Source organism: Emys orbicularis, chromosome 25 (genome assembly GCF_028017835.1).
Source record: "Emys orbicularis isolate rEmyOrb1 chromosome 25, rEmyOrb1.hap1, whole genome shotgun sequence".
Classification (NCBI taxonomy): domain Eukaryota; kingdom Metazoa; phylum Chordata; order Testudines; family Emydidae; genus Emys; species Emys orbicularis.
The window spans coordinates 8,734,462-8,749,638 of record NC_088707.1 but is presented as its reverse complement, the minus strand read 5'-3'; the positions used below and the strand labels follow the sequence as shown (position 1 = coordinate 8,749,638).

The window sequence follows — 15,177 nt, the reverse complement described above, 5'->3', positions numbered from 1 at the left end:
TCTCTACCCTTCCATTTACCTGCCTCTGAAATGAAGCTAATGCGTGTCTACCTCATACAGGTGTCATGGGGGTTATTGGCTGTGAATGAAGATGTACACTGTGCACTTGAAAAAAATCTTTTGTCTCTCAGCCAGAGGAACACTAGTTTGAATTCCTGAAAGTTCCCCAACTGCTACTCACCAAAATAACTTCCCTCTTGTCAATTGCAGATGAGCAGGAGGCATTGAACTCCATCATGAAGGACTTGGTCGCGCTCCAAATGGGCCGGCGTCACAGGCTACCTGGCTTTGATACCATGAAGAATAAAGACACTGCTCATTCCAACAAACAGGTAAAGGATTGTTTAATGGAGATTGAAAATTATGACCTGGCACAAGGGATTAGACTAGAGTGGAAGTGGGTCCATTTGCTTCAACTGCAATAGGGCACCAGTGTTTAATGCAAGTCCTGGCATTGCAGAGGGATGTGCCTACTTCATGGGCTTTATACTCCCCTAATTTGGATTAGGGGTTTAGGTTTAGGTTCACTTTGGGTTATTTTATTCCTTCTATTGGACTAAAGCAGGCAATGTTTTGATGATTATTCAGAGCAGCTCAATGATCTGCCTCCCTCAGGTGTATGTAGAAAGGCATTATCTGGGTAGATTGGCTGAAAATTCTACCAAGTGGCTTTCTTGTTTTAGCTTGCACAGTCCACCTTTTTTTTTATAAACCAACATTAATATTTTTTCTTTTAAGAAAAAACACAATGCCAGCAGTCCAGCCCTCCTGAGCAGCCCTACAATAACAAACCAGTGTGCCTGTGCAGTAGAAGAAAAAAAAATTCCGGTAAGAAAACTGGCTTCCATTTCAGTATTAGCAATTATAAATTAAGAGCATGTTCATGCTCAGTGACCTTTACAGAGCTCATTTAAGCAGGTATGGGAAGGTGATAACGGTTTTTTTTTCTATTGCCTTGTAGCTGTAGAATGTACCTTCCCCAGGGGAGTGCTGGAAGCCCCATTAGTTGAAACATTTAAAAACTAATCTAGACAAAGCTCTGGAGATCTTGTAGGGAAGAATCCTGCACTGGCTTCTTAGCAGAAGGAGAGGAGGACAAGATAACCAAATAGGTCTTATCTGTCTCTGATAAGGTTGAATTCACTAGTCTTGAAGACCAAATTATCCTAGAAATTCCACCTGTACTGTGTGCTATTTGTGTGAGCCCCATTTCAGTGCAAACTCTGCAATGCCCCCCAGGCTTTTAATATGCAAATATTTGTCCAGCACTTTCAGAGAATTAATTCAAGTCACTTGGGCTTAACGACAAATGGTCAAATGGCTTTAGAGGAGTGGACCCAGTTTAAGCTTTGAGGCTGTTACGTATATCTAGTTAAGTTCCTGCCTGCCCCGACCTCTCAGTATTGGATGTATTGCCTCACTAATGTGGGGAAGGTCAACAGAGTTCAACACCCATTATAGCAAAGTGTGGTTGACCCTGATGAAATGTGTAATCAGCCACGTTTCTCTACAGTTAGAGATGATCAATGCTCGTGAGCCTCCCCAATTAGCATTGAACTCTGTTGTCCTGCTGGTGTGGGATCAGAGTTCAACACCCATTTATCAAAATGTGGTCAACACCCATTATTTCTTAGGTGGACACAGTCAGACTGGCTGTCATACTTGGGTCTCTGATAAATGGCAAATTCATTGGTCTGTTTTTCATGTAATTGTATTTCCCAAGCAAGGGATGCTCAGTGGGGTAAAAGTTAGTTCACTGTCATTTCTGCTATGGAGGCCAAGGATCAAATCCTGGCTTATTCAGGAAGTGGGAATGAACCTAGTGTGGTTTCTTGATCTACACCCGATTTGTCCATCAGACAAAATCTTCACTCCATTGTGCACAATTAGTGCTCTGCTCAGAAGAGGTTTAGGATTGGGGATGTAAGTGTCAAGACTGTTTGTGCAGTGTTTTAATGAACTGTGCCCCTCTCAAGCTAGTGCTTATTCCAGTAGCGTTCAACTTTTTGTCTGAGCCGCCCTTATGACAGATGGAGTGTCCCTTCCCAGGATCCCCTTGTGCTTTGCCATATCACAGTGGTGACCATGCCTTTCTTTTCCTTTTTCCACTCCTTTGTTTCCATTCTGTCTCCCTGTGCATGTTATCCTATTTTTGTTTTGTCTTTTCATTTTTCCTCCTCCTCCCCATTCCCTCACTCATCAGAATGTTACATGAAGCATAGGGTAGGGGAGTCTATAGGAAGCTCTTTGGAGCTGAGCTGTTTGTTGTGAGAGCATAGATGGTTTGAGCCAGTGAGTTGCTTCCTGCGCCTGTAGTCCTATTCCCCTGTGGAATAGTCACTAGACCAGGGAGGATGGATTTCAAGAAACTACCCCGTGCTTCACCCATAGCAGTGTGTGTTTGCAGAGAGTCAGACTAGATTTGGGGTCATGCTGCTTTACTCGACCTCGTGACTCTCCTCCTCTGCTTGTGGCACACACCTCCCTCCCACAATTTAATCTAGTGTCTCTGTGGAGGCCCACAGGTTGAAGAAACATTGGCTTGGTCCATTGCCCTCATGAGCAGTAGATACAAGTTTCTTAACTAAGCTACTGTCCAAGCTATGTGTATTTCATGGTGAATGTTGTCTTGAATGATGAGTCTATTGGTTTTCTGCCTTGTACCCGAACTCTGCCTGAGTATCCAGAAATCTATTGCTCTTGGGGTCATATTGCCAGGGATAGTAGGTAATTGCCAGGAATCCAGCTCTTTTCCAGTATTTCCCATACTGCCACTGATTGTCCATGGATCTATAGTTCCTAAGTTTAGCTTCTAACAGACTTTCAGCCCCATATAGTTCTACTGAAACATAGATAAATTCTGAAATCTTCATCCCAACCTTAAAACTTCTCCTCACACACTTGACTCCTCATTAAGTCACCCACAGTGCTCAGGAAAGCATTGAAGGGATGATACTGACATGCTGACAAAGGATTAGTTCAGCCTGTGTGTCTGAGGAACGCTTAAAAGGGAAGCAAGTAAAGCAGTCCAATTCTTCAACTCCCTTTAGAGGTGTTCTTTACTTTCATGCACTCTTGTGCAGCGTTACTGTTGACTGACTATACAGCTACCACCCTTTCACCCCAGGGAGGCTACATTTCAGTAACCAGCATAAAATTATCCCCGCCCTGGGTTGTTAGTGGGGATAAAACCCTAGGACCTTTAGCTCTTCTAAAAGCCTATCCTTTAGAGCAGGGGTCTCAAACTGTGGGTTGGGACCCCATTTTAATGGGGTCGCCAAGGCTGGTGTTGGCCCTGGCCCCAGCAAGTCTGAAGCCCAAGCCCCACTGCCCAGGGCTGAAGTTACATGCCCACCCTCTTTTTGTTGTCATTCTATTGTTACCCCAATGTCTTACCTGGATTCTTATTTGTTATCCCTCTGTACATTATGCCATTAAAAGACTCTTATAAGACACACATTATATATTCTCGCCCAGTCAGCTGGAAAACATCTTTAATAACCTATCGTTCCGTCACTGTTTCTGCTCTCCTTTTCCTGGATTAGACAGCCGAACTGGAGTAAATACACAAAGTTCCTCTTTTGATGTCCCGGTGCATAAAATTCATCCTTCTCTGTCATAGGTTGGTCTACTTACTGTTGGATGGCACCGCCTCCTGGCGGTCCTGGGGATTAAATCAGGCCTACACTCCTTCCAGTGGTTACACCCAGTCAGTTTCTCCTCTGTAGCCACTCTTGCTCTCAGGAGCCACAGCTGTCCTCTTCTTGACTCAGCCCTCTGGCCAGGTCACTATTGTGATTCCCCTTTCTGGGGGGGGGGGGTGGCTCAAGGTTCCTGCTCTCCAACAGTCTCAGACAGTCTTCTGCTACAGTGCCACTCCCGCAATGGCTGGCAGGTGAACCTGGACCCACCCTCTACTCTGGGTTCCAGCACAGGGATCTTCTACCCAGCAGCCAAGGTCTGTTCCCTGCACCTTGCTGCCTTTCCCTGAGCCACTTCCATATCTCCTATAGCCCTCTCTACTCCTCTGAGTTTCTCTTCTTTCCCTTCTCCAGAGAGTAACTTTAGGCAGCCCATCTTTGCAACCTCCAAACATTCCTCCCTGTTCCCAGGGAGTGACTGCAGCCTTTCTTAGCCACCCCCTCTATCCTGTCTCTTGTAGAAGCCCCACCTGTCCCTTCCAGGTGAGCTTCTCTCTAATTAGTTGCCTCCAGCCTAAAGCTCCCCAGTTTGCAGTCTAATTAGCTGATTTGGGCCCACCTGGCCTAATTCAGCTCTTGTAGGGCCATTGTGGGGAGCACACCCCTTGCACTCCCCCCATTCCTGAGCAAACTTTAGGAAAGTTATATGTAAATTACTTTGGCTGCAGATCATTGTTCCTCTGGTCAGGAAGCCCGTTTGTCATGAACAATTATGCACCTACAGGACTTCTGCAAGAATACTGTGTACTGGCAGTGAATGTATGGGTCCCTTTGAACTGCCTTCTTGACCACTGGGTCTGCCAGATATTTCCTCTACTTTAAAGAGCATTTCCTACCCACTTTTTTTTTTTTTTTTTTAAAGTTCCTAGATGTATGATTGCCTGTTGTCTTTAAGGCTTTCACAGCTGGCTTCATCCACTCTAATCACTTAGGGTTGTGCAGGAGAAATGATAATACCTTATGAGAGCAGATTTTTTTTCCTTTTTAGTTTTTATCTTTGTGATCTAAACTGGAACTTGAACTTTGTTCTCTAATGGTTAAATGTGCTATACTTTCACTCCCTGTGCTGTCTAGCATCCTTTGAGTTTACAGCTTAGTGCACAGGTACCACATTGGGCACTTTAATAAAACCTTGGATAACCTGGATGGTAAACCTTCTACAATTTAAATGATGACATACAAGTTACTTGTATTATGAAAGTATTGGTTGTGACTTCCTCATATAGGCTATGTTTATCTTAAAGCAGTGATTTAATGTCTTTTTATAAACAAAATGGCAAATCCTCCCTCATCTTTATAGCATTTATTATGAGGTATCAGACAGGACATCTACATTGCAAAAGAGTACCCCTCAGCAGCGAGTCTCAAAGCCTGAGTTAACTGACTTGGGCTTGTGCTAGGAGACTAAAAATAACAACGTAGACATTCCCTCTCAGGATCTAATTATAACTGTAGACTCTAGACAGGGCCAGTTCAGTAGCACCCAACTCTAAGTACTATAGTGCCATGAGAAGTAATTCAGCCAATCATGATCTCTTCTTCCCAGCTAATTTGCATGCTGCAGTTCTGTTATTTGAAATGAATCGGAGGAGAGCAATGCTATACTAATGTAAGGAATTCTCATGGTTTGGTTACTTGCCTCCTACATCTGTTGCTGCTCTTTAAAAGTTCCATGGCCTCCATGCATCATCAGTGGGTAATTAGACAAAATGAGCACTCGCACTCTTGCTCACGCTCCCCTTCTGGTGCATGGGGCCATGGATGGCCCCTCTCTCTGTTCCTTCACTCCCCACAGTCCCCCCTTTCACATTCTTTGTCACCATCTCATGCTGCTTCCCCATCCTCCACTTAGCTCCTCATGGTGCTCCATTCTCCTGTCATTCCCCCCCCCATACTCTCTCCACATGCCTGCTCATATTACACCTGTGAAGTCCTCCTCTTATCTGCCCAGTCTTCCTGTGAATCTTGATAGAAGAGGGAAAAATAGAATATGTGATAACTATGTCTGTCACATCAGTTTTGAGTCCTAGAAGTTTACTTGGTAAATTTGCCTATATACACCTCTACCTCGATATAACGCTGTCCTCGGGAGCCAAAAAATCTTACCGCTTAGGTGAGACTGCGTTATATCGAACTTGCTTTGATCCCCCGGAGTGCGCAGCCCCACTCCCCCAGAGCGCTGCTTTACCGTGTTATATCGGGTCGTGTTATATCGAGGTAGCGGTGTACTTAAAATTACCCTTTGTCCCAGATAACCAAGCTAATATGTCAATTGCAAATTAAGAGTCAGATACGTTCCTGACTACTTTGTGTTGCTTTGGTGTTACAAAACAGCGTCGAATCCATCTTAACTGGCTTGTATGCGCCAGATACACATCTCATTTTACGTAAACCATCAGATAGTAAGTTTGAGATGTTACAAGATTAATGCTGCTTATAAATTCCTAGTCTGCAGGGGGTGATATTGGGAGAAAGACACTAGTTGAAAAATGTTTCTGCTTGGGTGGAATGAGTTGGGAGGAAGGGGCCAACAAAAATGGTGCTTCAATGACCACCGCTATTGTGGAGCAGAATAGACGGACAATCTGGTGATTTCTGATGAATGCTTCTAGAAGCCAGGCTTCATTATTGGACATCAAATAGGTGAGAACTTATGGTATAAGAAACAGCTTAAGTACTGGAAAATTAAGGCTTATGGGACTAAAGTGGGGAGAGGGTTGAAAATTACAACGTATTAAAAATGTGAGTGAGAACAGAGAACAAATTAATATTTTGTCACACAGGTCCTCATTGTATGCTTTATTATATCTTATGAAATATGCCAAAGAATTTGATAATGGACTAATCTTCTGTTTCTTCTCTCTTGGGCAGAATGATGTAAGGATAAAGTTTGAACATAATGGGGAAAGACGGTAAGTTTTTGCGTTCAGTGTTCTCATATACAATGTTTCTGATAAAGTACGCTAGTCAGACTAAATGGATGTGGACTTCACAGGAATTCTACATGGTGCATTGCCATTATGTCTTTGAGCTTACGGTGGGTTTCTGTCTAAAATGGCTTACTCTGACCTAAAGAGAATGCTTTATCCAGAGTTGGGCCAAGGGTAGTTCCTGTTGAGATTCTTGAGTTCTCCCTTTCTCTCTTCAGTGCTCCCCCAACTCTCTATTTTTTTCCACTTTTACCTCCTTGAGGTCCTCTTTTTGCAGCCACAGTCCTAGTACCTTCTGGTTCTGTCAATAGTGTTCATCTTGCTCAGAGGGGCTCCTTTGGAAGAAGGTATGGATATCCTCTCTGCCCCTCAACACACATTTGTAGCTTAGGGAAAGAGGGAGAGGAAAGCTTAAATTAGAAATCACTAGGTTGATGGTTGCCTCTGCAAACCAGAGTCAGGATACAGTGTTGCAAATGTCCCATGTTTTGGAAGAGCAGCTGTAATACTCTTGCAGTGCCTCCGTGTTGGCATCATTGGCTGGGAAAAGGGACCCATTGATGCACGCTATTGGCAAATCCTACAGTAGATGACATGGGTGAAAATCGAGTTCCAGTTGCCCTAGTTGAACTTGTCTGTATATATTCTAGATTCACCCTCTCCTAGTTTGTTTTGGTCATAATTGAATTAAACTCTAAACATGTTTTTCAATCTGTGAACCCTGCATAAAAACTTGCTAATAAAATCTTAAGGTGAATGCTTCACTGGGGTGCTGTCGGGCATGCCTGTGCTGGGTGGTACAGTGACTCAGCTTTAAAAACGGAGAGGAACTCTCCTCTCCTAGGCTCTGATTCAGTAAGATGCTTAAGTACATGCATAGTCCCACTGAAACCAATAGGATTACTTATGCCCTTAGTTACACATGTTTTGAAGTACCTAACTGAATTGGGGCCCTGTGATGTGCTGTGATTTATATAACCACTGTTAAAGAAAATGGAGATTGCATGCATCACCCTTGTCTGTAACGCCCAGCCCTCTTATTTTGCTGAAGTGGCTTGCCTTTGGAAATAATAAAGAAGCAAAGGACTTCCACATAAGTGACTTTCTTCAGTCATGGTCTTGCAACCTTTATTCATGTAAGTAGGTTGGTCTCATTAACTTCAGTGGGGCCTTTGAGTCTGTAAAGATGACTTAAGTAAAGGTTGGAGGACTGAGTTCGTTGTATGTAGCAGTATTTTGGAGGAGAACTCTCAAACCTCCTTCAGGATTCTGATTAAGAAAATTAGGTTTCATGGGGATGTCATTACGCACATTATTGGACCCTTTTGCTTTCTCTAGAAAAATCATTCTTATGCTGTCAAGTTTAAAAAAAAAGTTATTGCACTATAGTAAAACAAAAAACTTAATTTGATGTATCCTTTAAATATATATATTTGAACTTCTTTTTAAAAATTGGCTAGCTGTTTAGAGTAGTTGCAGGTTTCATACCTGCTCGGAGTTTCCCTGCCGAATTTTATGGCTGTGCAGTTATTTTTCTATTTTTAAAACTTTTTTCTCTTCCCTGTTGCTGCATGAAAGATTCTGGCAAAAAGAAACAGACTATTCAGGGCAAACAGTGAAATTGGCTATACCCAAAGTACTGTCCATTGCACAAAAGAAACTTAAAATAGAGCTTTTTTTTCTATTCTTTTAGTTCTAGTCAATTTACATATTAATTATAGTAACAAGAAAAAAGTCATTCTAGCCTGAAGTGACTTCCAGTTGGCAGTCTCTTTATTTTTCATTTGTTTGTGTTACTACTTGTTTTACTTAGCTCAGGATAGTGAAACTAGTTTGGTCAGTTTCATTTTTTTTCCAGTGCTTCACTTTCTGATGTCCTTGCATTATCACTGCATAGCAGTTTGAGAGTTGTAGACACTGTAGGGGAAAGAGTCTTTACTGACAAGTTTTCATTAACTTTTATTCTAATACTGGATTTTGCAAGACTTACAAAACCCCCAAATTAATACTTTAAGGCATTTCCATGTGTACAGTATAACTTCCAGCAATTAAAACTTAGTGAACTCCTGCAGTCTCTACTCTCTTGGGGCACAAGAATGTTTTGTTGGGATAAATTACCTTGTACACAGACAACTTAAGCATTTTAAAATGTGTCTGATTCCAGAGAGAGAGAGAAAGAGGAGCGTTATTGCAGTTTAAGAACATTGTGCAAACGTTATTAAGATGTTGATAAATCTTGAAATTGTTTTTTTGGTTTTTTTTGTCCTAGGAGTACAGGAGAGACAATACTGTTGCCCCTTTCAATCTGAGCGGCTAGTCAAAGTTCAGGACCCTGGGGGTGTTCCTGCTTGAAGTAGAAACTGATAGTCTAGTGTTTTCTTTGGAGCAATCTTGTTTATTTACAAGAAATGTGCAAAGTCCTGTGTCTCTGAACACAGGAGGAATCAAATAGCAAGAAACAGCTTCTTTTGTTCACAGGACCAAGAGCACTCTTTTAGCTTGCACCTGTGACCCAAAAACCTCTTCTCAGGTTTCATCCAGGGTCAGCCACCATGCTCCTTCCGGCTGTCTGTCTGTCTTCCTATCTGACCTCAGTTTCTGTGTTCCTCCCACACCCCTACCCAAAACAGTACACCGCCAAAAGCCCCTGGGTGCGTTTACACATACCTTTTGTATTACGCGTGGCTTATGCTTACAGTTACGTTAATTGAAGAGTAAATTAAACCTACCAATCTCAATGGGGGGTTAATATAACTCAGAACAAGATTTCACCCGATTCATAACACTACATATATTTCCTTGACAATACGGACAGTGAAGAGGACAGAGAAGTCAACAATTTCATAAACTTTTTTTAAAGCCATTGGATCATATTTTAAAGCCATTGGATCACAAAATTCACTGTCTGTAGGAATTCAGGCATACAACACACTAATCTTTTTGGTACACCAAGAGAAAATCCAAAAGTAGTCATAATCATGATCTACTGCATTCCTAATAGAGCGCTGACATGAATTGGCTTCGAATGTCACACAGGAATGCTGTGGAGTACAACAGAGCCACTGTCCGACATGCCACAATATTTTGCGATATACAGTGTTGTGACAAGGTAACTTCGGAAATGGAGCCTCATCAACAGTGCTGTTGTCTCTCATATCTCCTTCCCAAATGCTTGTATTTAAGGTGGCACAGAGCTCAGGGAAGTAGAAAGTGGGTTTTTTAAAGTAACATTGAAATGAAAAGCTTGATTGTGTGTTAGTCTAATTATGCAGTTACGCTTGCCCTAATTCCCCATTCCCAAAGTGGCATGCAGTTACAGACAGCAGGCTTGCACTGAGAATGTAAGTGTGTGTGTTTCGTTTCAGAGAAGCTGCCAGATCTAACCACAAATATTTAAGGTGGTCAGGCAGGAATGGACTCCTTAAACCCTAAACTCCATGATTTTGTGTTAGTTTAAAAACCGTGCACTCCTCTAATAGAGCTGTTTTCGGGTGCCACAAATCTTGTGTGTTTTTCGTGCAGTGTGTGTAGAATAGAAGCCTTTATAAGGGGCTTCACTGCAGCTGGGAGCCAAGTTACATTTGCCCAGTGCCAAAGTACTATAATTTCATGGATTGGTTTCTTGGTAATATGCAGAAAATGTTATTGTGGGCTGCCTTTTTTAACAAGGGCTATTTCTAAATAGCTGAATGTTGTAGGTCTAGTAGCAAGGGGCTGAGGAAGCAGACTGAAGTTAGGAATTATTAAAACAAAACCTCTATATACTTAAAGGGTATCTAGTGGTGGTGAAATCTGCTGGATTGACAGTGTTGGAGACCAGTATCATAGGGCGAGTAAGCACACGCAGTGCAAGCTGGAGCTTCCCAAGCAACATATCTCTACCCTCATCTGAAGGGATTGCCTCTAGGGATAGGACAGGACCTGAGTGGCCTAGTCAGTACTTTCCCTTGAAGGCTGACAGCAGGGTTGCCAATTAGTGCTAATAGTTGTGGTTGTTGTGATGTGGACTTCCATCTACTAGGAGCTACACTAGCTTGCTTCATGTAGCAGCAGGAAGCTGGAGCAGCCATCAGCTTTGTATTAGAGTAACTCTCAGAACGTGCTGGGTGCTGTCCAGACACATACAAGAGTCCCTGCACCTAAGAGCAAACCATCTAAACAAAGGGTAGGGGGAAGGGGTACAACATATAAGCTAAGCGCTAAGGGCCTGGCTTTAGTTCTATGTTTGTTGATGGAGGAGGAACCTAGTGGGTTTGGGGCAGTGGTTCTCAATCTGCGGCCCATAGGCCACTTGTGCCCCATCAGCACATAGCTGATCAGCTGACATCCTCAGGGCCAGACAGGTAGTATTGGATGTGACCCACAATGGTAAATAGGTTGAGAACCACTGGTTTGGGGAAACAAAGGAGTGTGGAGAGTGATGAATGGAAGGAAAGGGAATAGGAGTCTGGTGGGAGGGGTAGCAAGGCCCAGAAGCAGACGTAGTTGGAGAGGCAAGGGCAAACATACGGCCTGGTCCAGGTGGAATGGAGAGGGCAGGCTGCTGGGGATCCAGCATCCCTGATGGATTCTCCATGGACTGGTTGGGTAGAGAGAAGGGCTGGTTAATTTGTATTCTTGCCAGTTGAGCTCTCCAGTTCCTTCCCCACCGCAGGTATGTCTTTAACCCTTCTTGTGCTGAATGACTCTTAAGTTATGTCTGGGAAACGCATTTTACTGATGTGTCCTGACATTGCATTCAAATGGGTTGATGTTCTGTTGACACATGAATGTCCCGAGAGTGCCAGTGAAGGGGTTAAATGTTTTAAGGTAGCTAAGAGAGCTGTTCTTTAGGCCTTCACTTCACAGGCACAGTTGTTTAGTGTTGATGTAGCACAGAGCTTCACAACACTGATCCTTCCACTGGATAGAGGAAAAATAGTCCCCTAATGTAGTGTTGTCGGGATATACGACTTGCTGAGTACTTGACAACTTTCAACAGCAAGAACATTCAAACAGAATAAACAGTTTTAAGAATCAGCACTGAAGTTACCTATTACTTTGCTGTCTGAAACCTTTCTAGTTCCTATTCAAAGCAAGTGAAACAATAATAAATACTCAACAAGGAAAGCTGTATTGCGGTCCTTGGAAGCATGACTATGCCACAGGGTCACGCACTGTCCCCCACAAATAGCCACACCATTGACGGGTTTGGATTGCCTCTGGCTGTTTACGTAGTTTTTGGTTTTAAAATTCCTTTTCAGTTGAGACTGAGGCGGAAATGGCTGAATGTTGTAACTAGGATCTCGGTATGGCAAGAAGGTTGTATTTAGGGGAAACTAAGCAGATTATCAGTTTTTCAGGAATGGCTATATTTTGATGAACACCCATTGTGATGGGGCGTCTGTCCCTCACTGGCAGAATAGGGGTTAAAAGCAGCCCTAGAGAGGCTGTGGCGGAGGCAGCCAATTAGAAAGGTGCTGAGAGGAGTAGCCAATCATGGCCAGCAGGCTCATATAAGAAGGGCTGCAGGGTAGAGTAGAGTTCAGTAGTTGACTGGAGCTCAAGGGGAGAAGACCAGGCTCCTAGCAGGAGGAAGGCACGCCAGCACCTGGGATAGAGCAGGTGCTGGAGTGCCTTGTCATTTGTGTAGGTTACTGACAGGCAAAAGCTAGTTTGGTACTGGCCTCTTAATGTCCATGTTGATAGAGGAGTCCAGAGGCACGTTACCTATAGGTACACAAGGAAAGTGTTGGTGGTGCTCCTTTTAAATGTTTGTTTATATTGGCTCTTGGGAGATTTGAGAGGGTGTTTTCAATGCGTGGAGTATGAGTCTGTCATATCTTTTACAGTATTTTATTTGGAACATAGGAATATGAAACTTCCCATGCCAGTTCAGAGGTAACTGAACAAAATCCCACCATGTACCTGGCCAGTTGTGTAATATTTGACACAGTGAAATGAGGGGTGTCCTTCCTGTCCAGTGTGGGTGCCCACCTTTTAAGCTTTGAAGTATCAGGCTTGTTTAGCACAAAACTGCAAACGTTTTGTTCTTTCTATACAGCTCCTAGCACAATGGCATCCTGGTCCATGATAAGGGCTCCTAGGCACTACAACAATACTAATAAGAATGGTTAACGTTGTCCAGCCTCAGTTAAATCCAGCTATATTCATTGACAAAAACTTTGAGTATTGCAAGTGTTGGAATAGCAGCAGCAAAGACTGCACAGCTGTTGCTGGTGCTGCAATTCAAGATCTTGGGACTTGGATGCTCAAGGATGGCCAAAGCAGGGTGAACACTGCAAAGCAATTTCTGTGAATCTGGGTTTTTCACTTGAATCAAGTGTGCTTGTGCCCTTCTCTGTTAGAGGCAAGAAAACACTTCTAGGGAACAAGTTGACTTGTGGGAATGTTTGTGGAAATGGCTAATTTTAAGCAAATATTGGAAAATATTATCAGGAAGTAGGTCTTAAATTCATAAACTTGAGTATTTGCACCAGACAGAGTCATTTCACTTTTAGCATCAATCTTGGCCTCCAGCAGGACTTGAACTTGTGACCTTCAGAACCAAATGTGAGTCTCTACTTGAGCTAAGGAGATGACTCATTTAGCTGGCAGCTTTAGTAGACTCATCTTCTTACGTGGAATCAGCCTGTAGAGGGAGATACTTCACCAGTACAAGTTACATATTTATCTAATCAGGGAATAGAAACATACTGTGTCCTGTCAAACAGCTCTAACTTGTAATATGTACTCTGAATGAACCGCTTGCAAGCAAGCTATGAGCCAAGAATCCCTTGCAAAAACAATTAAATGAATTTCAACTAACAAATTTGAGAAAAACACTCCGTTAAGAATAATTTGTGACTGAAAAGTGCAACATTTGAATGAATTAATGTTTTTGAATTGTTCACTCGGTTCTGACCACATCAGTTAGCCAGTGAATCTTTTCCGTTTGGACAATCAGCGACTGTCTTTTTCGCCCTCCAGAATTATTCCATTTGTCCGACCTGTGCGATATGAAGATGTACAGCAGAAAGTGAAAACCGCCTTTGGCCAACCACTGGATCTCCACTACATGAACAATGAGGTACAGACACTTTCCAGGCAGTGTGAAAAGTACACAGGGGCTTCTCTAGAGACTGAGTTTAAATTTAACTTCCCAAATTTCATCTGAAATTAGCAGTTACTGCACAAGTTAGCTCTGGGGGGAAAATGGCACTATTAGCAAAAATCACACTGATTTCTAACTGTTTGCTTTGGAAACATTGACATCTTTCTTTCTCCTATACATGTTTATTGGAGGGGATGCGGGTTTCAGGGGAAACAAGGAATTTGGAGTCATGTGACCATTGTGCTATCCATTCCAAATGCTGGTCCTGTTGAAATTGTCTCCCCCCTCTCGGAACATGTCACTGCCCTCCCCCTTTTTCCTTTTCCGTACTACACCCTAAAGGATGGGATTTTTTTTTTTTTTAAATCTGTTCCTTACCAGCACAATGCCACAAAAATTAACAGGAATAAGTGGATCCTCAGTGCTGGCGTATGAACTGACATTCTTGAAGTCAAATAGTTCTCCAGCACCTTCCTTGTGGCAAAGTTGCTGTGCTTTATAAATAGGAAAGTGCAATGTTCTGTAAATATTCGGGGCATGATGATTGCTTATTAGCACCAATATGTTTAGTGCAGTTCAAGACACCCTGTGAAGACAATCTCTGTCCCCAAAGAGTTTACAATCTGATAGAAACAGTAGACAAGATGCACTAGAGAGGAAAGAATAAGGGTTTTTTTGTTAGCTTGATTCATTTATTGCATCTCAAACTAGCATCTCTCCTCTGAGCCATTCACTTTCCCTTTTATCATACGTACACTGTAGGCGGAGTTAAATGCAGGAAGCATGGTGGAGAATATGCCACAAAGGGGGGCACTGTGGGAAAGGACAGTAGTGAGAGGAGATGACAAATGGGGCATTACAGAGCAACCTGATAGAGTTGGTATCAGAGATGTAGGCTGGGATGGAGCGGTGTAAGGCCTTGGAGGCAAGGATAAGAAGTTTGGGCAGTGAGGATCCAGGGAGGTAGATCTTATCAGGTGAAGATAATTTATTGGCCAGATTTTGGATGTATGGAAGGGGGCTGACAAGGGCACTGGGGATGCCAGAGAGGAGGTGGTTGCAGTTACTATTTTGATGGTTCTGTATGTATAAAGGAAATACATGTGGAGTACATTCCAGAACTTCCCCAGTTGTCTGCCTGTCATTTCCCCTCCTAGTGAGGTACTCCTGAGCTAAACTACATAGAGCCTCTGGATTTAACCTCCTAGCTTTGTAGCAAGGTGCATATTCTCATTTTTATCTCCCACAGGAGCTCAGTTCTGTCTAACCTGGCTAAAAACAGTGTTGTTCCTCCTCCCTGCATTAGCTTATTACCTGAGGTCCACTTTCCACCTGCCCCCTTATTCCTGGATTCACAAGTATCCCTTGTGACGCTGCTGCTGCTGCATCGTGGAGTGAGGAATCTCGCTCAGACCTTGGGGGTTTTGGTTTTTTTTGATCCACAGAGCAAATT

The 15,177-nt window shown here is 43.0% G+C and overlaps 1 protein-coding gene across 1 annotated transcript in view; it reads left to right on the top strand.

Moving 5' to 3' along the window:
* The first annotated feature begins 230 nt into the window (after positions 1-230).
* Positions 231-15,177, top strand: part of MAP3K3 (mitogen-activated protein kinase kinase kinase 3) — a 40,616-nt gene continuing 25,669 nt past the window's right edge. Inside the window, exons 1-4 of the mRNA XM_065422521.1 lie at positions 231-332; positions 739-828; positions 6,573-6,613; positions 13,601-13,700. Coding sequence (XP_065278593.1) covers positions 237-332; positions 739-828; positions 6,573-6,613; positions 13,601-13,700 — 327 coding nt within the window. The 5' untranslated portion in view covers positions 231-236. The remainder of the gene's footprint in view (positions 333-738; positions 829-6,572; positions 6,614-13,600; positions 13,701-15,177) is intronic.